This window comes from Panthera pardus, unplaced genomic scaffold (assembly GCF_024362965.1).
Source record: "Panthera pardus isolate Hobbes unplaced genomic scaffold, ASM2436296v1 HiC_scaffold_8, whole genome shotgun sequence".
NCBI lineage: Eukaryota > Metazoa > Chordata > Mammalia > Carnivora > Felidae > Panthera > Panthera pardus.
In genome coordinates, this window is record NW_026527013.1 from 130,026,857 (window position 1) to 130,050,994 (window position 24,138).

The 24,138-nt window shown below is 39.1% G+C and overlaps 1 protein-coding gene across 4 annotated transcripts in view; it reads right to left on the reverse strand.

Annotated features, from left to right (window-relative positions):
- The window catches only part of DOCK4 (dedicator of cytokinesis 4), a 430,872-nt gene that overhangs the window by 43,795 nt on the left and 362,939 nt on the right, over nucleotides 1–24,138 (reverse strand). For 3 of the 4 annotated variants that reach the window (XM_053897289.1, XM_053897290.1, XM_053897287.1), the window contains exons 31-36: nucleotides 17,249–17,397; nucleotides 15,159–15,244; nucleotides 10,032–10,058; nucleotides 9,792–9,887; nucleotides 8,876–8,936; nucleotides 4,814–4,907 (exon numbers count right to left, since the gene is read on the reverse strand). In XM_053897289.1, coding sequence (XP_053753264.1) covers nucleotides 4,814–4,907; nucleotides 8,876–8,936; nucleotides 9,792–9,887; nucleotides 10,032–10,058; nucleotides 15,159–15,244; nucleotides 17,249–17,397 — 513 coding nt within the window. The remainder of the gene's footprint in view (nucleotides 1–4,813; nucleotides 4,908–8,875; nucleotides 8,937–9,791; nucleotides 9,888–10,031; nucleotides 10,059–15,158; nucleotides 15,245–17,248; nucleotides 17,398–24,138) is intronic. The other variant, XM_053897288.1, reaches the window with a different exon arrangement.

Here is a 24,138-nt window from a genome sequence, read left to right on the forward strand (position 1 = left end):
ATCAGGAGAGGCTGACAAATGACTGAATGGTGACACGGAAAGAAGTGAAAATAAATTACACCTGTTTCAGAATCTGCTTCAGGAAAATGATGATGTCTATCTGGGGTAAATGGTGTGTGTAAAGGAAGCTATAGAAAATTTTCATGAAAGAAAACGTATATACCTTTGAGGCGTAAGCAACACAGGAGACTACTGAGGCTGATTTTAAACACATTAGCAAACTGTAGATGTTTTATTGTAATATGTTGTATAGTTATTCTTCTGCATCTTTAGAAGACAGTATCATGCATTGAATAGGGAAGAATGAATCACATCTAAAATTTCCAGCGATCTTTTAAAAAGTATTTATAATTTTGAACAAAAGGCATCACTGCATAATTAAATAGGGGCCATCCCCTTGACAAATATACAGTGAGGACAACCATATGTGACAAAAAAAACATAAGAGAAAACTAGATATGAATTAGGAATGGAGAGTATGGTCACAAAAGGCTGCAAAGGGTTAGGCCATTTCAACAGAATCTTACAAAGAGAAAAGTTAGAAAAGTTTTCCCATTATTTTCACTTTCTTCAAGGATACACAAAAATGAACACAGAGAAGTGATGAATAAAATGTTGCATGGGGAAAGGACTTCTTTCTTATGACTTCGGGGAACATAAAACCTGCAAGTTCAGTGAACAAATTAAAGAAAAACAATTTTCCCATTTCTAAAATAGAATCAGATCTGGACTCTGTTTCAGAGAACCAAACTATGTCTAGTACATAGCTGGAAAAGCTTGTCCTCAGTTCCCTCCCTCATTTCTTTTTTTAATGGACTTTAAAACAAGTCCACTAGGTGGTTTTCATAGCTAATAAAAACTAGTTTTACGCTTTCTCTCAAAATATGGCTACTAACTACTCTAAAAATGGTCACTGAAACTCTCAGACAGCATACCTGCAAAATCTTAGTCTATTTAATCAAAACCATCAGCACATCTGTGTGAAGAAAGACTGGGGCTTCCTCAGTGACTCAGGAATTACTGATATTGAAGAAGAAAAATCTCTGCAGGTGTTAAATTTAACTGAGTAAATTTATCGGTGATGCATTTTTTTTTAACCCTCACAGTGCTGCACACTAAACTGAGAAGACTAAGAAGAAGAAAACATCATCTCTGTCCTCAAGGAATTCACCTTTCAACTGGATATCTCTACCTACTTACCGACCTGCCTATCTAGGTGTACACACACACACACACACACACACACACACACACACACACACCTTATATAACTATTAATAAAAATAATGTGATAAGTGCTTTAATGGATATCTGGAAAAAAAATGCACTGGGAAAAGAGTTGGAATCATCAACTCAGCCCATGGGAGAGGGGTGGTGGAGCATGGAGGGGCTGAGGAAAAGAAAAGGAAAAAAATTCCAGGAAAAGATGGTAAAGGAACACATCCTTAAGGATGAAGACAAGGAATGTACAAGTGGGAAGATGAGGCTGAATAGACAGGTGTTGGTTTTATTACGATGGACCTTGAGTAAAGAGCTTAAACTTGTTTTTTGTAGAAGACGTCAATTGAAAACAGTTACATCTAGAGAAAGGGTTGGTGAAATTGTTAAAGGGCCAGACAGCGAATAATTTATAATCTAGCTTGCAGGCCACATGGTCTTTGTTGCAACTACTCAGTTCTGCCTTTTGTAGCACATAAGCAGCCACAGACAATATCCAAGTAACTGAGTATGGCTGAGTTCTAATAGAACTTTCTTTAGAAAATCAGGTGGTTGGTCTGCAGTAGTTTTCTGCCCCCCACCCCCCTGCTCTAGAGAATAACTCTGGTGATAATTAAACAGTCCGGGTGTGAGCCGATGAAGCCTTAACTCAGGCAGTGGGGTGAGGGTGAACAATGAAGAGGAAATGGTTTTGAGAGACTGTTAGGAAGGGAAATCAATAGAACATCGTGAATGGGTGAATGGTTACTTGAGGGACGCTGAGAGATACCAAAGATAACATCAAAGTCTCCACACTGAGTAAACTGAGTAAACACAGACCTTCTATTAATTGATAGAGTGAAACTGTAGCTGGAGGCATTATTTAAATGCTGGCAACACACCATTACAGAAAGGATTGCTTTCTTTTGCTTTTTTTTAAGTTTATTATTTTGAGAGAAAGCATGCGCATGCGTGAGTGAGTGGGGGAGGGGCAAACAGAGGGGGAGAGAAAATCCAAAGCAGGCTCTGCACAGTCAGCATGGAGCCCGACACGGGGCTCGAACTCATGAATCATGAGATCACAACCTGGAGGTGAAACCAAGAGTCGGATGCTCAACTGACTGAGCCATCCCGGCATCTCGGGATTGCATTCTTTTAAAGTTAAAGGAGGGGCCACAAATCAGGAGTTCCTGGGAAGAACAGTGTGGCAAAGGACTGAAATTTAAGTTCCTAAATCCAGTTAAAGGGTTCTTATTCTGGTTGCGATATAGTAGGCACTGTACTTTTCCCTGATTGTAACTAAAAACCTAGGCTCAATATATAAGGCAAGTCTTGGAGGATTCTGACAAGTAAATAAAAGGGGGTAGGCAAAGTAAGAAAATCAATATTCAAAGAATGACAGTAAAATAGTGTGGGGTTTTTTTGTTTGTTTTGTTTTTGTGTTTTGTTTTTGTTTTTGTTTGCCTTTCTTAATCTCCTGGCTTAGCTTGTCCTATCTCCTGGAACTACAAATGAAAATGGGCAGAAAAAACTCCAAGCAAAGGTCTTCTGGTCAGAGGATTGAGGAAAGGATCTTCCTGTGGGATGGAGTACTTTTGAGCCTTCTACCCTCCTCTGAATCCCAGGAACACAGTGCACACCTGCAGTGGGGACAGTGAGGACAAACACAGTGGCAGCAGTGGCTTTGATGGGTTATTTTTTTTACATTCACTGCCTGGTCCCCAGGAAGACAGACTGTCTGAAGTGCATTACAGTGTGTAGAGGGTCAAGGCTTGGCTTTGACTAATTGGTTCCGAGCAAGCAAGAGTGCCAGGAAAAGGAATCTCTGTGAGGTAGGAAATGTGAGGACCATCACAGAGAGGAGGCATGTAGAGAAAGGCATTTTTATATTTGTTGTACAGTGCCCCAAGAAGCACATACATTCAACAGATCAGAATCAACATAATCAAGATTCTGACAGACCTCTGGTCAGTTCCCAGGCTCTTCCTGGGTGACACACATGTGGGTGAGACCAGAATAGTACTGTAGAGGCATTAGAAACTATACCGACATCAGAATCACAACCTTCAGAAGGTGGTTCAGGACTTGAGGTTCAAATCTAACTGGACTGATTGTCTGCTGAAATAAAAAAAGTCGATCTTCTCCAGAAGATTTTAACAGAACCCAGAGTATCATAATATTACAAATGTTTGCGATAGAACCCAAAATTACTTGACATTCAAAGAAACAGGATAACTAAACACATCTCAAAGGGAAAAGGCAATTAATTAACAGATGCCAACCCCAAGATTCAGATGTTGGATTTACAGATAAATGCTATGAAGCAGCTATTGTAACCATGCTCCTTAAAGTAAAAGTGAACACTCTTGAAGAGAAAGATACAAGTTCTCTACAACGAAACTGAAGCTACAAAACAAAACAAACAAACAAACAAAAAAACCCACAAAAAAGCAAAAATTAAACAAAAATTAAACTTTTACTGGAAGGCTCAGTAGCTGAATAGAAATGGCAGAAAAGAGTCAATGGACTTGGAAATGGATCAACAGAAATTATCTAATTTAAACAAGAAAGAAGACAAATTGAAAAACACATGAGCAGAGCCCCAAGAGCTTATGGAACAATACCCAAAGCCCTAACATTTATGTCACTGGGGTCCCAAAAGAGAAAGAGTGGTGCAGAAAATATATTTGAGGAAATAATGCCTGAAAACTTCCCAAATTTGGAGGATGAAATAAGTTTACAAATTCAAGAAACTCAGTGGACCCAAACAGGATAAAGAAAGCCATGCCCATATACATCCTAAAGAAATTAGTGGAAACCAATGATAATGTCCTGAAAGCAACCAGAGAATATTACACATTATTTACAGGGAAAGAATACAAATGACTGCAGACCTCTCACTGAAAACCATGCAGGCCAGAAGACAGTAGAGCAACATTTTTAAAGTCCTGAAACAAAACAACTATCCACCTAGAATTTAATATCCAGCAAACATATCCTTCAGGGATAAAGGTAAAATAAAGACATTCCAGATGAAGGAAAATGAAGAGAGTTCTTCATCACTAGATGTACTTAAAAAGAAATATGAAGACAAGTTCTTTAGGATGAATGAAAATGGTAACAGGGGGAAAGTGAGAACCTCCATGAATGAAGAAAGAACAACAAAAACAGTAAATATATAAGCAAATATGATAGACTATTTAATGTTCTTAAATTTTTAAAAAGAACTATGACCATTCAAAGTAAAAATTAAGGCATTATCCAATAGGGTTTTACACATATGCACACATGATACTACATAGGACAACCACAACATAATGTTACTTAATTTGAAATGGCTAAAATACCAACTCTAAGTAGACTCTGACAAGTTAGGTATGTATTTTGTAACCCCAAAAGCAATCTCTAAAAAACAATACCAAGAGATATAGTAAAAAAAAGCCCATAAACAAATTAAAACGGAGTGCTTAGAAACACAGATCCAATTAAAAAGGTCCATTTTAAAGTAGAAATGCTTGAGTCATCAGCTCGGATTCTAAAAAGCAAAGGAGCTTCCATGTATAACACATCGGTGTCCAGCCCACTTCCCCCAGCCTGAGCCAAAAGACAGAATTACCTGTGAAGTTTTGGGCTTTGAGATGCAGATCATAGAGTTTGTGGATGTAGCGTATATACATCTCTTCCTTGTTCAGTTCAGTCTTATAGAAGTTCTGTACAAAAGAAAACAAGTGTGGATAGTTCTTCAACAGTCAGGCCTGCAAACGGCTGCCTTTCACTCTGTAGAAGGTCTGTGTCTTAAACCAAGACGGCGGACGCATTTTTCCATATAAATGTCTTGTTAAAAATTAAGTAAGGAGGCCCAGTGTTATAGTTTTAATGCAACACTCTCTGTGGTAAACATTACCTAGCAATTACTGGATAAGCTGGTAACTCTTGGGGGGGTGTTACTACCATTGATTCACATTTCTTTTGTACCCTCTATATTGTTTTTGATGGTTCTACTGCCTCTTCAACTAAAAAAAATATTTAAAATATATAACAAATTAATCCGCTTATTAAATTTGACCATCGATATTCAAAGGATAGCTAATTTCAGATTTCAAACATATTTTGCTCTACAGAAAAAAAATGTTTTCTAACATCTTTGGTAAGGATGAATAAAAATGATGTAAAAGCATTTTTCTTCTCCTGAGGAATTATGTAAAAGAGGGTCAATGAAAATGCTCTTTATTTTTAAGGTATCAGTCTGCGTTTCCTACTTGTGTTACAGTTTCAGTATACCCGGACACATTATGTTGGCTTTTGAAAGGTATAAGCTATAAACACCCACATGTCTTCCTTCGGTGCACTGTACAAAGTACACTAGCCCTCCCTGAACTTAGTAAACTTGGAAACAAATGTACATAGCATTAGATTCCAGCACAAGCAGCATGCTGTAAGACTAAATGGGGCACTTTTTGTTAGCGGATCACTGTACATTACAAAATCCCTGTTCGAGTCTTCTGAACCACTATCACTATTGTTGACTGATCTTAGCTTGTATGGGCAAGAAGGAAAATGAACAGTGAGAAGGGGATAAATCTGTTGACCTGAAGGAGTGATGGGTTTTCTTTAAGGGGGAAAGGTCAGGAATTCTGAAAATCTTTGAAACTGATTAGCGAGACAGGGCTCTGGCGATGAACCAAGCTAGCCAATGTGGCTGCTTAAATTGTACTTGGCTTAAAGCCCGAGGACCTTCTGTCAAATGTACTTTCTGTCCACTACCTAATAGGTGTCTATTCTTCAATAGGAGAACTCTTACAACCTTGAGGCACTGACATTTAGTTGAATGTATCATAAAATTTTTTCCTTCCAATTTATACCATTATCCTCCTCCTTTTCCTCTTGTCTCCTATAGATCTTGGCATTCTTTAAAAAACTAAGTAAATAATGCGATTCACATCTCTCGTCTTATAACCCGAACCATTTTAATTAGCAGGAATTGGTGTACCATCAACACAAGTCTAACAACCTCACAGCGGGTTTTTTAAATTATTAAGGGATGATTTGCTCTAATAGCTTTCTGGTAAGAAGAAGCTTTCTTTGAGAACAAAATAAGTGATCGCTCTATAAATGAATCATTCTCCTTAAAGAAGAAGAGGAGGAAGAGAGGGAGGGGGAGGGAGAGGAAGAAGAAGAACAAGAAGAAGAAGAGGAGGAGGAGGAGGAAGAGGAAGAGGAGGAGGAGGAGGAGGAGGAGGAGGAGGAGGAGGAGGAGGAGGAGGAGGAAGAAGAAGAAGAAGAAGAAGAAGAAGAAGAAGAAGAAGGAGAAGAAAAAGCAGAAAAAGCAGAAAAAGAAGAAGAAATTTCTCCAGTCAGCAGATGAGAATTTTTCATATATGTTTGGCAAAACTTGTGACACAAAGAACAAAATAATAATTACATTTCCTAGTATTAGTCATGTCAAAGATTATGCATTTTTACCAATTTAACACTACACTTTTAACTTCAATCTTGTGAAGGAAGCCAGAGTTCTCTGGAAGACAATCTGGAAATAATCTTTCCAAAGAGTTGAGAAAAATCTCTAAGACGAAGTGAGTAGCTGAAGAGAACTATATTACTGCTACAAAGCATCAAGCACTTTCCATATGGACTAGAAGCTAAAAAGATTAGCTTCAAAGTTACGCATTTGGTACTCTGATAATAAGCATTCTTGTGCTAGTTTGAAATTAGAACTGCTTTCAAAATGTTAACATTTTCTATAGAGGCTGTTCTTAGTCAGTGCAAAGCCAGCAGGCTACATTCTCTGTGTCAGGTAAATCCTGCTGGGGCCCCTGATTTTATTAAATCTCTGGCTCATTCCTACTGGGGGCTACACACATTTTGGGCAGAGCATTCATTCCTTCATCCAGGGAAACAATCTCTTCCTTTCTGCCAGTTGAGGACATGAGCCTAGAGTCTGTGCGTGTACCTGTTTACCTCCACACAGAAGACACTGTGGAAGAAGATGGACACAAGGGAAGGAGATTCTTCTGGAAAAAGGTAAAGGTTGTCCTTCGAGGTTATTTATGAGACTTTGTGACCAGTATTGCCGAAAAGCTGGGGTTAAAGAGACGAGCTAAGAAGACTGAAAGCTTATAGAGCACTTGGCTCTTCTTCCCAAACACTGATGCACAGAGAGGAACACAGAAGCAGTTCAGGCTGAGGATCTCAAACGTGGCAACGGCTGGCAATAGCAGGCAAGACACTGGGGTAACACACAGAGGAGACTTAAAAGTAGGGATGACTATGCTGAAGGTTAGAAATGAGAGCTCAGAGGAGAGGTAAGTGGGCTGACCTCAAGAGTCTGGCCTAATGGCCGGAGGTCACTGTTGAGTCTGAGGACAAAAGAAAGCTGTGGAAGAAAGTGCACAACAAGATGTGGCCTGAGAGAGGACTCTTGAGTCTCACTATTTTTAGTGACTGACACTGGAGGTGGAGATGCAATACACGAATTCAAAGTGAGGAACGAGCAGTGGGTAATGTAAAGAAGGATGCAGGCAGATGTGCAGAGGCGAAGGCCAGTGCAGGGAGAAAACAGAGGAGGGGAACCAGTAACAAGGCAGTCCTAAGACAGCATAAGTGTCTCAACTCAGTACCTGAGTGTTGAAGGTAGACTTTAGGGGGAATGAACCAAACAGAATGGAAAGACTAAAGCCAGTGAGCTAGAACAAGACAGCGAGAGTGGAGGCAAAAAACATTTCCAAGGTGCTGGCAAATAGAGAACAGCCTGGCACATGAGCGATTCAAGCAATCAGAGTCAGGGCAGGAATGTCTGTACAAGGACTTAGACTAGCTGGTGAGGTTTTGTCTGTTCTGCAACATAAGAAAAAGAAGCCATGGAACTCACAAATTTAGAACTGGAGGCAGTCACATATTCCTGTATTTCAAATGTGATGAAGGGAAACTATCAAAAGCCTCACTATACCCTATATCAAAATATATAAAAAAGAATGTCTCTGTCTGGATATTCTTTAGCTCTGTGGTGAGAATACCACCCTATTTAATAGTTAGTGGTGAGGATATTTTAATACAATTTAGTATTCCAGGCCAATTCTGGTTTAGCCTGTTTCCCTTATTACATAATACTTGTTTTACTCTAAAAAATGTCCTGTTTGGGTGACAAATTATCCTGTCATCCTACTTATAATTCAAACCTTAACAACAATGGTATTAGAAACTTAATTTGCAAACAAGCTAGAGAGTGAAAATTAGTGCGTTAAACATAAACTGTCTTTGGTCACAGAAGAAATGACTAATATTCATTAAAATGTGAAATGAATATAAGGAGGAGGACAGGAAGAAACCATCTACACGGAAGTAAAGATACCTTTATCTGGGGATACTGTGCCTTTTTCTAGGAAAGCAACCAGAAACTTCTGGATGGTAAAGTAGGGCCACAGGACAACACAGGGTATCACTCTGATCTCACAGTGCTGTAGGGGATGTGGTGCGAGCATTCTGCGATGTTCGCAGCTGAGAATTTTCTGGGACTAAACTGAACCTGAAGCTTGCTGTGCTTCTTTTGAAAACACTTTCTAAACTCTTCTAAGAAACCTCCAGATAAAAGCACACTGCAAACTAAGAACAAACAAAACAACATTTCGATGAAAAAACAAACATTAGGATATAAGGGGAAAAGGGGGAATAGTTTACTAACCAGAAGGCTAACTGTGCAGCCAATCTTTTTGCCATCTACCTCTCCCATTTTCATGCAGTCCCTAAAAACAAAAAGCAATAGTCAGAACTCGGAACTTCCTTCCTAGGGGAAAACACAGTTTCTTCTTTTAAAGGGGTTGGGAAAAGTACTGTCAGAGACCGGAGGCAACTTGCAAGTTGCCATTGAGTTGCCCTTGAGACAGAGGCTCTGGGGACCAGGAGAATGCCCCAGGCTGCATGATCTTAGGCGAGGTTGGAAGCTCAGACACTTCTGAGCACCAGTTTCTGCTGAGAATTTCACTTTGCAGAAGGACTATGCTCCCTCTCAATAGACAGGGTGCCCTAGGAGAAAAAGGAGTGAAGATGTGTTCTTATACACCTCCCTCCAGTGGGTTGAGAAACAGTTGGATGCCTGGCCATCAACAATGAGAATGAGGGTTCCCCTTTGTAAAAGAAAAATACCATGCTTTAACAGTTTAGATAATTTAAAAATCAAAAAAATTGCATCTATGAAAGATAACAGTGTGCATTTCACACACCGCCCGACTTTCATAAGAAAGCAGGACTGTACAATTCTCTGTTATACTGTCTTCAGCCTAAAATCGATGGATCTCCTGGTTCTACGGCTGAGTCTAAACACCAAAAAAGATTCCTTTACTAATGAGACTCTGAGAACCTTCTCAATTCACTAAGACTTTGAAAGAACTTTCAACCAAAACAAAAGGGAGGAAAAAGGGGGAAAAAATCAAAAACTTAGAACCAGCTAGTTAGAAGTCCATCACCTTATTGCACAAGGTTCTGTGGTCTGATTATCAACTCTCTGAGTGATTAACTCAAGCGGAAAGTTGACTGTATTCTAACTCTTTGATTTTCTACCTGGAGCATAGCGCATCTGGGAAACATGGGACTTCGCTTACCTGTAATCTAACAACCTTTCCATTAGACGAGTTACAGTGGCAATTAATGAAACGCCACTCTCCCTCCATGTTTCCCGCTCAATTTTCTTTAGTAGACTGGAAAAGAAAGAACCCAGGGCATTTTCAACATTTATTTTTATCAGTCACCATGACAACCATTTTACTTTCATCAGTACCTTAAATGCCTTAGCAACCACTGCAACATCTCACAAGTAGCACGATTTGCAAACAATGTCTTACCTAGGATAGGGACCAAATAGTGGAATTCTAATCCAGGAAGCATTGACAAAGCAAATTGATTTTCAGATTATCCAAGTCATAAAATACGAACACATGCATATAATCATATTTTCAAAATATACAAGCACCTCACAGATCAAAGACATTTCCCTCTAGCTTCTTTCTTACACTAACAGAGGCTTGAGCCTTACCACAGCAAATAACACTATGAAAAGCGAAAACAGGAGTACCTCTAAGTTTCCTTTAAAATAAGATCTTGGTTTATTCACATAAGAATGTTTTCCTACCTCTCAGTGGAATGCATCTTCATCCAGGCAATTTTACTGCAATGCAACTGCTAGAGGAAAATCCTTGTACAGACGGTATGACGTTTTGCGTTTTTTCCCTTCCCTTCACATTTGCCCACTCAATACATATTGTACTATCTGTGCACTCACTCAACAGTTTCATTCATTTTGTCATTAATCACAGAGGATTGTCTATGTGGTAGTTACAGCAGATCGATGACAAGTGCCAAACCTCATCTCTCCTCCTACATTTCCCCTAATCTTAAGCACCTTGGAGCACAGGCACTATGTAAACACAAAATAATAATAATAATCACAATAATTAGGATAGGTTTGACTTTCACTCCTGCCCCTTGGCAAATTAAGCATACACTTGGCAAAGGCTTTATGACTGAACTTCCCCCAAAAGATAAAAGTAAGAACATAGGCATGGCAACGTGAGGATCATTCCCTTCCCCTCCGAATTTAATGATCATTTCTGTCTAAAAAATCTTGTTTCCCTTTCATCTTGGTTTCAAGAATAACTGAGAGAGAAAACATTTCTCACAAGTGCAATCTAACCCAATCACATATTGTGCTTAGAGGAAAAATAAATGTTAAAGAAAAAAGCTATTCTGCCAAAGCCTGCTTGCTTGCTTTTTTCTTTCCTTCCTTCCTTCCTTCCTTCCTTCCTTCCTTCCTTCCTTCCTTCCTTCCCTTTCCTTTCCTCTCCTCTCCTCTCCTCTTCTCTCCTCTCCTTTCCCTTCCTTCTTTCCTTCCTTCTTTCCTTCCTTCTTTCCTTCCTTCCTTCCTTCCTTCCTTCCTTCCTTCCTTCCTTCCTCCCTTCCCTCCCTCCCTCCATCCCTTCCCTTCCTTCCTTCCTATGTTATGTTGTCTCTCAATTTTCCTTCCCCCTTCTTGCTATTGCCATTCCAGTGCCCAGCCTTCTGTCTTGTCTTCTCATCTGTTGCCTGTTCAGCCCTGACCATTTGTTTTTCTGGTTTATTCTGAACTGGTTCCTAGATTAAGTTGGGGGAGGGAGGGAGAGAAGTAGCACATAAAGGGATGGAGCCTGTCCTCAATAATCCCCCAGGAAAGGTCCCCTAGTTTGTTTAGAATGTGTTTTCTTTAAAAACAAAACAAAACAAAACAAAATGACCTCTGAACAGCACCTGTTTTGAGCTTAAATGCCAAACTGGTATTGAACCAAGTAGTCAAATGAATGCCAAAGTAATGCAGGATGATGTAGAAATTTCCCCAAGTGACAGCCCACACCTCATATACTTTACAGGCTGAAAAACAACTCAAGTTAAGTAATAATCCTAAAAATACATAGAGACTTCTTTTGTGGGCATGAATTTCATTAATTTGCACAGCCTCTTGATGCAGTGAGAACTCAGAGCTACATAACCCTCTTGTAAGAAGAGGCACAGCCCTGCAGATCCCACTCCCTTGACTAATTCGAGACCCAGAGGTTAGAACCAAGCCTAGAACCCAATTCATCTGCAGCCAGCCTTGTTCTTTCTGTCCAGAAGCTTGTTCTCCCAGTTTACCTGATACAAACTGAGAAGGAGCACCTATCAGCAAGAAGAGATGAGTCTTTCTAGATAACTTGGGTGAGACTGGGTATTTTTATTTGGTCTATAATCATGCACATGGGCCCATGTTGAATATACAGGGGAGTCCTCTAATAACAGTGCAGGGTGTTTTTTTTTTATTGCTAATTGATAGGCAATGGGCCTTCATAACACTGGAGAGCACGATAGACCACAGTCCTGTAGGATGACATTATGCTCAATAGGCTCTTACCCTATGAAAGAACATCAACAGGGGAGGTAGGATTTGACCCTAAATCTACTTCTCTATCATAATGCAATGGTATGGAGGCCATCAAGCCTACATAAAACATCTGTGTCTGTCCACACTCTTCTTTTTTTAAATTTTTTTAAATGTTTATTTATTTTTGAGAGAGAGAGACAGAGTGTGAGAGGGGAAGGGGCAGAGAGAGAGAGAGACACGGAATCCGAAGCAGGCTCCAGGTTCCGAGCTTCCAGCACAGAGCCCAATGTGGGGCTCGAACTCACAAACTGAGAGATCATGACCTGAGCCAAAGTCGGATGTTTAACCAACTGAGCCACCCAGGTGCCCCTGTCCACACTCTTCTTAACCCAAAGTGTTAGATGCCTAAAATATGTATTGCATAGCTAATGCTCTGTCTCTAAACTAAAATTAAATGTGCCATCACTAAATAAAGACCCTCAAAGAATCTGGAGACTTATTTAATTATTTAGAGCAACATATGAGGAAGAAGTGAGAGTGATGGTATCTCTTCTGGAAACCCTACTGTGCACTCCTACAGCATAGTCACTGCAGTGCCCCCAGCCCTAGAAGAGTACCCGGCACAGGGAGGTGCTCGATAAATGAAACCCAATGGGTGAACCAAGTGGAGCCAAGGGAATCAGAATTTAGTTCTGATACTCTATTTGGGATATACCACTATTGGTGTCTATGTCCTACAATTTCAGCATTATCAAAAATAATAAATCCTGACTCCTACTTATTTCAAAAAAATGTAGTATGGGTAAATGAAGATAACGTTAGGGTTGATGAAAGGCAAAGTGAGCTCTTGGGAAGGAAACTGCTACACAAAGGTCAAGTCTCCTTCTAAGGAGGCTATCTGGGCAACTATTACATTTTAAGGAAGCAGTGAGCTACATTCAGCTTCCGAGCAAATTTTATGAAGTTTCAGATATGAATTACAGACAGCAAATGAGAGCCTGTATCATTACATTCCTAATTCATAACGTGTGCAGTGACTCAAGGTGCTTATACTAAGTCTTTGTGATTTCTGTTGCCAAAAAAGCATTTTATTGTTTCCTGAAATACAGCTAGATTTTCACTTTCTTTTCTGAGCTCAGGTGGTAATGATATTTAATTATTACTTTTAGGTTTTATTTAATCCCAATATGCTGAATATAAAGGCATGAAAGAAAAATATTTATAGCAACATTTCTAATAATGTGCTAAAAATCACAAAAGAGAAATAATCTCCATTGAATGAATCAGGCACCTTGAAACAGTCCTAACTATAGACGCTTAATATATTAATTGCTAGTTTGATTCTAATGTCAAGGTACATCTTCTATTTCAAAGCTACATTTATACACAATCCAAATTGCATGCTATAGGCCTTTATTAAAGTAGATAAGAGGCACTATAAAATGATGTATTTATTAATCTTGTGGATTTATTATACATAATTAATCACAAATCTCAAGAGATTCATTTCACTTACTGCTTTCTCATTTTAGTTCTTTGTTCAAACCAAGGACTAGTAACCGAAATGAGAGCAGTTTTCAAAGGCAATTTATTACACTGGATGAGGTTTTAATCAGAATTCTTGCTAAACTCCAGCTGTCATGAAATACAGACGCTTTGTACACTAGAATGAATGAGGGCTTGGTGAATAATTACTAAAAGTTCCAGTTTAATTACAGTATCAGAAGAAAATGGTTTTGTTTAGGAATCAGCAGAAAGAATGTATTTTATCATCACCCACCACCATCCTAGGAAATCTGTATACCCCTTCTTGGCTTTTCCTTTGAATGTAATTTTCTTAAAAGCTTCAGGGATGATTTTCAATCAGGCAAGTTTAAATCTATCAGTCACTAATAATACTTTGTAAACCTGTATACTAATATATCTACTTTTCTAAATTAATCATAAAATGAATTATACAACTTGGCATTTGGCTATCAGTTTTAAAGCATTAATAGTTTTTTTGTTTTTTTTTTTTAAAGTAGGCTTCATGCCTAGTGCAGAACCCAACGTGGGGCTTGACCTCGCAAACCTGAGATCAAGACCTGAGCTGAAATCAAGACGCTTAACCGAATAAGCCACCTAGGTGCCCCAAAAGCATTAATAGTTTTACGTGACACTTAGGCACAAATACAAGTAAGAGTATATTTTGTAATAGAAAAGGTATCGCTGAATTATTTTTGCACTTCTGAAAGAAGTGCAAACATTCTCCAAGCACAATGAGGTAGTCCTTCCTTCAAATAGAAGCACTTTATCAATATCCTAGGACTGAAAATGACTGAGATCCACAGAAAATGTAGAGAAAACAAGTGTTAGAATTAAACTCCTAAAATACTAAAACACTCTCACATATACTCTCTGGCCATCTCACACAGCGGATGAAACCTTGGTATAAGCAATTCATCCTGCACTTGGTCACATTCTGCCCTTCTGTCCATAAGGACAACTTCAAAGTCTCCTTACAGTACTCTCGTGGTATTTAGCCTCCATTCAAATCCAAATTAGGGAATTTACTAAAAATGACTTGCTTCTGTGATATTCTAATAAGAAACATTCAGAAAGCAATTAATAATGCTGGGTGAGCAATGGATATCGATGAATTAAATCAAGTATTGAAAAACATGCCAACTATGTTAGTTTCCCCAACAACAAATCAGCCAAGGATATCTTGCTTTGGAAAGCATTGCACAGGAACTCGAGAATCACACCATTTCCCACGCCCCGCCCCTCCCACCACCCCCACCGTTAACCCTACTTAAAATCATTATCTTGCAGCCTGGTTTTAATTCTGGGGCTTGAAAAGAGTGAGATTTGTTACATAACACATGTGACCTGACCTCATCAGAGATTAAAATAAGGAGACGTGTCTAATTATCAACACAATAAGATCCATTTGCCAGAGTTCGGCAATTATCCTTTATTTCACACTCCACAAAGACAAAGCATTCCTGCGAGACCCAAGCTGTCTTTGCAGCTCTCAGCTGCTAAGCACGGACACAAAATCCTCTGGATGGAATCAACATGAGATAAACATATTACTCACATACTGTTGAAGAGCTCACGGTATGTTTCATCACCTTTGCCTTCTGACATCAGGCTGTCCAGTTTGTCGATTAACTTAGCTTCCACCTGAAACATACCCAAATATTACTCCCTTTCTTTCCCTTCACAAAGTGGGATTTCTAGGCAAACTGAAACATACTCAAGTCTGCAAGGGAAAAGGCAGCAAATTTTGTGAAAGCAACATTATCATAAGCTGCGGTTAATAGCAGATATCCCCTTGGAATTCTAGGGGCTAATTTAGATAGAGTAGCACAACTTCAAACTCCCGGCAGGGTAGCGTTTGCTGCCACCAAAGACATCTATCTGTTGACTCAAACACAAATGCTTGCAGCCCCGCTTAAACATGTGAATTTTTTTAAGAGCTATAAAAACTGGCAAGTCCTACTTATTTATTTATTTTTTTTAAAAAAATCACTATATGTGTAAGAACATTAGCAGAGTAACATACCCACAGACGTTAATTTAAATCTTTGATGTGTTTCATATTTTTTTTCTTTCTCAAAACAGTTCGAGGTTGCCCTAAATCTCTCTGCTCAAGATGAGAACTTGCCTTATCCATGTACAGATGGTAGATCCATAGAAATATTCTAAGTCAGCAATAAGCTACATGAGAGAGAAAGGACATATTTCCTGAAAAACTGTAGTCAAAACATTTATATCTTCGAGAATGTAAATCCTTTAGGCCTTGAGTATCAGAAAAAGCAGAAATAGCCCCTTCATCTGTCTGAGGCAGCAGAGACAGAAAATGAAACACCCCTGCATGGCCAGAGAGAGGTAAGCAATGACAGATTGGGAGGGATATGTGACATTGTCAAAGGACTAAGCTCAGTTATTCCTTTGAATCAAATTCTAATAAGGGTATGAAGACAAAAGGAAAGGACAGTGGGGTCCCCCCCCCCACACACGAGAACAATTTTAAAATAGCCTTTTGTTCAGTGATTAGCTTTCTTGAAAAGAAATGTAGATATGGATACAGGAGAAAGCCATGCTTCTGGCAGTGGGAGGGTGCTGTGTATGCATTCAGCTTGCTCAGAACATTGACAATCATTTCTAAAATTTGAGAGAGGCTTCACTGGGAGAAGCATGAAGGGGGCGCCAGATCCTTCACACAGGTGAGCGTGTACAAGTTAGTGCGTGAAGGGGGCGCCAGATCCTTCACACGGGTGAGCGTGTACAAGTCAGTGCGTGAAGGGGGCGCCAGATCCTTCACACGGGTGAGCGTGTACAAGTCAGTGCGTGAAGGGGGCGCCAGATCCTTCACACGGGTGTGTACAAGTCAGTGCGTGAAGGGGGCGCCAGATCCTTCACACGGGTGAGCGCGTACAAGTCAGTGCGTGAAGGGGGCGCCAGATCCTTCACACGGGTGAGCGCGTACAAGTCAGTGCGTGAAGGGGGGCGCCAGATCCTTCACACGGGTGAGCGTGTACAAGTTAGTGCGGGACAGTCTACCATCTCTAACTTGAGTAACCTGGCATGGCAAGTCAGCTGATTTCTTACGTGATCTGATTTTGTAATAAAAACATTTATTCTGTCCAAAACTGGAGCAGACCTAGCAGAACCTAGTCAACGAGAAATGATAGGCTCGCCTCTTCAGAAACTCCTTTGCAAGAATTTCCACTGCCTTCCTGTTTAAATTAATTCTCAATGCTTCAAGCAAAAAGCAATAAAACATTCTGTGCACCAAATGGTCAAAACTAAGCCATTCACCAAATGCAATGTGTGAACCACTGAGAGGCCGATGATTGTAAGAATCGTTAACCTTCCAATTCCTCTGTGTTGTGGCCAACTGGGAACAAAAAGAATCTCTGCCAGCTCTTTAACAAAGACTTGGAAGTTGCAGAATTTTTCAGCTGAAAGGGATTTTAGGGCTTCCACAGGGGCTCGGGGGAACACGAACTGGAGAGGTGACCAAGGCCATATGAACGGGAGAAGGCAGGCAAGGCTGGAATCTAGGTCCCTTGAAAGCCTGTTCGATACTTATTTCCCAACTCAGAGTGGAATCTGGTAGCTCAGAGAAGTTCAAGCAGAACTGAGACTCTTTCAACTGTTCTGAGAAGCGCGTCCACCTACCTGTTTAAAATTGCCGGTCCGTCTCTGCTCCCAGTCCATCATGTCATGAAAAATAGGAATCATGACATTCCGGAGATCTGGCTGTGGTATCAAGGTCACTTCTAGGAAAGGGCCAATCAAGGCAGGGATAAAATGAAGCTTGTGCTCTCCTAAATTGAATCAAACATTCAAGTTTCAGTATATCAATCTTAAGAAGATTTCAGAAAATTTATATCATTCAATTTATTTAAAATGATTGCTAGGAGTACATGCAATTAGAGTTGTCTCTCCAGGCAAGAATATATTTCCCTAAGCAGATATATAAACAGTAAATTTCCATATGTTGATTAATATTTCTCTATCATTTTATATTAAAAAACTAGGGATTTACTTTTTCACAGTTAAAAAAAGCTGTAAGATACATTAAAAATTACACCACAAATTAAAAATGATGAATTAAAATGACACCAAAAGTTAAATCATCAGGAATTGGTTATGTATACTATTATATAGTCACACATTGAATTTTTTATGCAGTCACTAAAAATGAGGGTTAGGAAGGATAACAGGCCAAGTTTCTCAATGCGATTAACTGAAAAAGCAAGGTATGGGGTGCCTAGGTGGCTCAATCGGTTGAGTGTCCGACTTCAGCTCGGGTCATGATCTCAGGGCTCGTGAGTTTAAGCCCTGCATCAGGCTCTGTGCTGACGGCTCAGGAGTCGGCTTCAGATTCTCTCTCTGTCTCTCTGCCCCCTCCCTGCTCGCTCGCTGTCTCTCTCACAAAAATAAATGAACGTTAAAAAAAATTTAAAAAAAGAAAAAGCAAGGTAAAATACAGTATGGATGGGTACTTCCTCCATTAAAAAGACAAAACATGTGTGTGTGTGTGTGTGTGTGTATGTAGTAGTATAGTGTATATATATATATATATATATATGGTAAGTAGTCAAGAAGATTTATCCCCTAATGTTAACCACAAAGGTTATTATCTCTGGGTGGTTAAAATAATAGGCACTTTTTATATATGAAAAAAGTGGTCCATGCATCATATAATTTTTCTTATGTTTTTAAACATAATAAACACACAGCCTAAACAAAAAACTAAATGGTAGTTCAAAAAAAAAAAAAAAGAATGTAACAATTTTCTAAAAAGATTACAGTGTAACGACAGTGAACTCAAAATGGTATAATTACCAAAGTACACAAAGGTATGGTACTGATACTTCCGAGGAAAGGAAGGTAGAGGGTGGGGTGGACACAGATGATTTCATCTAGCAAATGAATGTTGACTTCAGTTCATTACACTAATCATCCATGTTAAATCTCAGAGTTTCATTTTGATAATAAGCACTAACTTTTAGCATCTGAAGCATGTGACACTGAAAGCAATCATTTAAAACCCATAGAACAGGTTAGGAAGCCAAGCAGAAGGGAGCTGGCTTCATGCAAGAAGATAGTTTCCCCTTATTCTTTTCTACCTTTGGTCTTTTTTTATGCAAGAGTCAAATATACACAAATTCATACCATCCAGAGTTACTTGCACATTTTGGAGTTAAATACCTTTGCATTAATTGTCATTTTCTCTATTTTGTTTTCTGTACTAGAAGGCATGAGTGTGGCCGAAGAGCTTGGATATATATAAATCCGGGGTGCAAATATGGACTTTAAATTTATATTGGCTTTAGAGGGGTTTTTAAAAGAAAATGAAAGGAAACATTTGGAGACTGGGGGGAAAAAATGATGGATGAGATCAAAGACAGGCAAACCCAAGCAGGTATTTGTAAAGTCACTGCATTTTGCGATTGGAAGGTGCCTAGAAACAGTTCAGCAATCTTCACCATGTGGCTCCCCATCCCTTTTCCTCCATGCTAGGGACATTAGCAGGACACAAGCCACACCCCCCAGCCTATCCGAAAGTCCCTATCCTTTCCAACACTGAAACCACACAGTCTTTTCCTTTCTCTTTCAGGTTTCATTAAAAGTAATTTGTTTCTCACCATCTCTTAATTACTTATTCATACCCATTATGTGTGAGGAATAAACTTGGCTTATAATTCCTTTTGCTCTCCTACCTTTCTTTGTGATCCAGGTACCATTTTATCTTTCCCAAGGGACTCCTTAGTTCTCCTCATTCAAGCAAGAACACCTCCTTCTTATTCATCAGAAGAAACTTCCTTATTAATCTAACCTTGTACACTTTCCTCCAAAAGAATGAGTCCTTTCAAGACTGAACAAGCTCACTGTGGCAGAATATAGAGAAGTGTCAATCCCTAGTTCTTCTCCCTGTATCTCCCCCATCCTCCCAATACACACATTTCAAGCAGGGAACTAGCTGCCAGCTTTTGGGATTGCTTTCCTCGGTTATTTTTATCAGGGCAGAAAGCAGAAGCAACCTGAACTCAAAAACTCATACTGTCATTTGGAAAAGCCTAACCTACTCAATGCTTATTCAAGATACTCTGGCAAAAGAGGGGAAGAAAGAGAAGCAGGGAAGGAGACTTGCAGCCCATCCTGAGATTAGCAGGCCTTACACCCATTCCATGACTCTGCCCCTAGGGGATGGCCTCAGAGGTTCCAGGTCTACCATGGATGCTATGCCCTCACAGAGCCATGGACTGAAGGGACCATATATGCATCATGTAACCAATAACCAGGAGGGCTTCCCCACAGTTTTGAGACTGTGTAAGACACCAAATCTTTGCACAGCCTTTGGGTATGTGTGGAGGAGGGGTAATAGAAGTGGCAAGAAAGACAAAATAAAACTGAATTCCCTGCCAGCCCGAATAGTCCTCCCTGGCTTGGTGAAATGAGATTCAGAGCTGCGACATTATCATCTTCCTTTTTAATCTTTCCTGGGCCTGGCATCCTTTGGCCCTCTCTAATCAAGAACAGCATTAGCATGCACTTACTTTATTTATCATTGCTTGCCTGAGTATTTTTGAATCTCCTTTAAAAAAAAAAAGTCTTCTATTTATAGACATTTTACAACCTGATTTTCTTCTTTGAAAAATTTTTTACTATGCATTATTTGGTGACAGATGATGACCACATTTATCCTGGGGAGCACTGAGTAATGTACAGAATTGCTGAATCACTATGCTGTATACCTGAAGCTAACATAACTCTATGTTAACTATACTTCAATAAAACATTTTTTTACTCTGAAAAAACTTAAATATACATAAAATTATAAAGAATAGTAAAGCAAATCCCCACATACACATCATCTAGCTTCAACAATTACCTACATGTAAAAGAAACTTGTTTTCGATGTTTATTTGAGAGATGGTGAGAGACAGAGCATAAGTGGGGGAGTGGCAGAGAGAGAGAGGGAGACACAGAATCCGAAGCAGGCTTTAGACTCTGAGCTATCAGCACAGAGCCTGACGCAGGGTTCGAACCATGAACTGTGAGATCATGCCCTGAGCTGAAGTCGGACGTTTAACCGACTGAGCCACCCAGGTGCCCCATACAATTATCTACATTTTTGCCAATCCTGTTTCGTCTATCACCGCAACTATTTTCCCCCCTCTAGGGTACTTTAAAGCAAGTCTGAGATATATCATTCTACTTGTATGCAAATCAGTAAGCATCTTTAAGGTAGGACATTATTATTTACACACACACACACACACACACAGAATTACAATGCCTTTACCACACCTAACAAAGGCAAACAATAATTCCTTAATCTAAAACTCAGCCTAAATTAAACTTTCTCTGATCGTCCTAAAACATGTCATTTATAGTTGGTTTCTTTTAATCACAATCCAACTAAGTCCATACAGTCTATTTTGTAGCCTGATTTTCTACTGACAGTAGACAGGCCACACCTACATTTAAATCACTATACAGGAATGCGTGAAGGTAGCCTTATTTGGTGAAAACATAGTCTGGGAACACAGACCCTATGCAAACCTGAACAGGCTCTCCACTATAGTAAACCTAATTCCTCCCCAATCAGCAAAGCAAAATTCTGAGCTATGTATGACAAGAGCAAAATAAACTTTATTTAAATGATTTCTTTTAAAACTGAAGATTTAGTATACTTTCCCCATCTCTAATTGTCAGCCACATGGTCTTGTTTTGAAGTATTTAGGGCATCTGCTACTTGGGCTGCTGGAGTTTTATATTTATGGGCACAGAACAGCCTGTTAGGGAAGTATTGATTTTTCTACAGCAGTTACAAGACGCTGTGTTTGCAAATGTGGAAAAAAGAGCCCACTTTATATTTAGTAAGAATGTTAGTTCAACTAAAAATAGCAAGAAAAAACTTAACCTTGAAGCATGATGAATGCCAAAGGTGGGACACAGTAGTCAAGACTAGCTTCTTTCTTTGTAGACTATTCTTGTAAGTATAGTGCTAATGTATAAAATTAGGGGGCGGGGATTTATGCCTTCCCCCTTCTCTTTCCCCTTGTCTTGACAGAACATTTTTAGTCCTTCCACTTGGAAATGAACACATTTAAGAAAAGGTATTCACTTTTCACTACTTGGTCTTTACTCTTCAAAAGTATTTTATCAAAACCACAGAGAGATACCACCTCACACACCTTAGGATGGCTATTCTCAAAAAGACAGAGAGAAAAAGAGAGAAAAGAACAAGTGTTGGCAAGGATGTGGAGACAATGGAACTCATGTGTACTGTTAGTGGGAATGTAAAGTAGTACAGTCACTGTGGAATACAGTATGGCATTTCCTCAAAAAATTAAACCTATAATTGCTATATGGTCCATTGTTCATAGGTAAATCTAGGGATATAATGATCAGATTCGGAAATCGTACAGCTTTGTGCTTAAAAGCAGACAAAATTACATGTGCCCTTTATTCCTTGTCCTCAACAGAATGGAAGAACCAACTTGTTCCTAGCATATGAAAGAGTTTCCACACTTCCAGGTAAATATTAATGACAAAATCTGATTGAAAAATATTGTTCAGGGGCGCCTGGGTGGCTCAGCTGGTTGAACATGTGACTCTTGATTTGGGCTCAGGTCATGATCCCAGGGTCATGAGATCAAGCCCCTCATCAGGCTCCATGCTCAGCATGGAGCCTGCTTAAGATTGTCTCTTTTCATCCCTCTCCCAAGCTCTCCCTCTGTCTAAAATAATAATAATAATAATAAAAAAAATTGTTCAGTAAAATTTTGTTTCTGTATTAGACTAACTGGGTAGTTTCAAATGGCCAAAAATGTATTAATTACTCTGAGTATTATTTCCTTTCTGCAATTTACTTTCTAAAAGTTAGCGTTCTTTATATCTACTAAAAATTACTGAGGATCTTGATTTATAAAATCATAAAGCTTACTTGCTTTACTAAAACATGGTGATTGGTTTTTATCAAGATTTTTCTTGTCTCACAGAAACTGGACAAAAGGTTTAAAATGTAACATTTTAAAACTAAGCTCTGTACAGACATGGACCATTTTTGTTATATCTCTCCAAATAACTTGCACATAGCCAGGGCTTTATGAATTATGTTACATTGAATTTGTTGGCCTGTTCCATTAAGAAATGGACATCTATAATCATCTGAATAAAATCTTTAGCATTCTAAACACTCAATGTGACATCTTCCATAAACCAAATTGTAATAAATATATTTTCAGATTCCTAAGTAACAAGCTGAATTAAGGTCTCTAAGGGGTGTTAAAATAGCACTCCGAATCCTTAATTTTTCTTATCATTTTGTAAAAATTCATGTCGCAAGAGAGGCTTTAACACTTCTAAACATTTCCCAAGTCTAGTTGTTGTACAATAGCAGTGACCTTTAAAATTCACCTTATGTTTTGGAAGTCTTAGAAAAGTCAGGACACAACTCCAGGGAAATAATACAAAAACAAAGGAATGAGGTGAAAATTTACCCTCATCTTGTATTTGAACTATGTCATGCTGGGAATTTGTATTGAGTATAATGAGCCTTTTCTAACGGACTGCTAGAACTAAGCTAGAGCTAGTCTTTAGGGCTGGGAAAACAAAGAAAGGGGATAGTATCTAAAGCAGTGCTTTCCAATCCTTAGTCAAGAATCATCTGGAGAACCTATTAAAACACAGTTGTGTCCACTCCCAGTGATTCTGTTTCAGTAGGTCTGGGGTGGAGCCAGGTCATTTGCATCTCTCACAAGCTCCCAGCGATGCTGCTGGGGCTCCAGGTCCATTTGAGTGCCGATGTTCTAAAGACTACTGACATGATCATGTGTTGGGGGGATCCATATGTTCCAGAGATTTTCCACATTGTCTAGATTTTTGAGCGAAACAAAGAAATAATTTAACACAAAAACCAGAGAGGTAGAAATATTTTTGTTTTAAGGACAAAATAGCTGGGAAAAGTTTATCAAGTATATCATGAGATCATTAGGGAGACCAAAGGCACCAGCTTTATTTAACAAGCCCATGGTCATGGCCCTAAGTGCATAGCTATCCTGGCTTGAGTAAAGATTTATGTGGAAACAACCACATAACCATTAGCAAGGCTAATATTCATCTAAAAGGGAAATCTGCCATGTTTTCTAACATTCTGGTAACTCAAACGAATCTGTCCTGGTTTTATCATTTGAGCTCTGACAAGGATTTAATCAACCACAACAGCATTCCAATGCAGCATTCTTTGGAAAACATCTTGTTAAATTAATGCCAAATGCAATATGGGCAGTACAGGGCTTTATCTGCTTTTGAAAAACACCACAAAGAATTAACAAAACATAAAGACTGAGAGGGGTACTCATCAAGTAAGACAAACTGATGCTATTTTTGAGCTGAATCTAAAGATACATCATAGACTTCTAGCTGGCCTTAGACAGGTGGAGATTGCTTTCAAGACGCTAACTCACTTATTTGCTGAAATTACCAGCAAGCACTGAACAGGGGGCTCAATTATATGTAACAAGGCTTCCTCAAATTGCTATGAATATCAC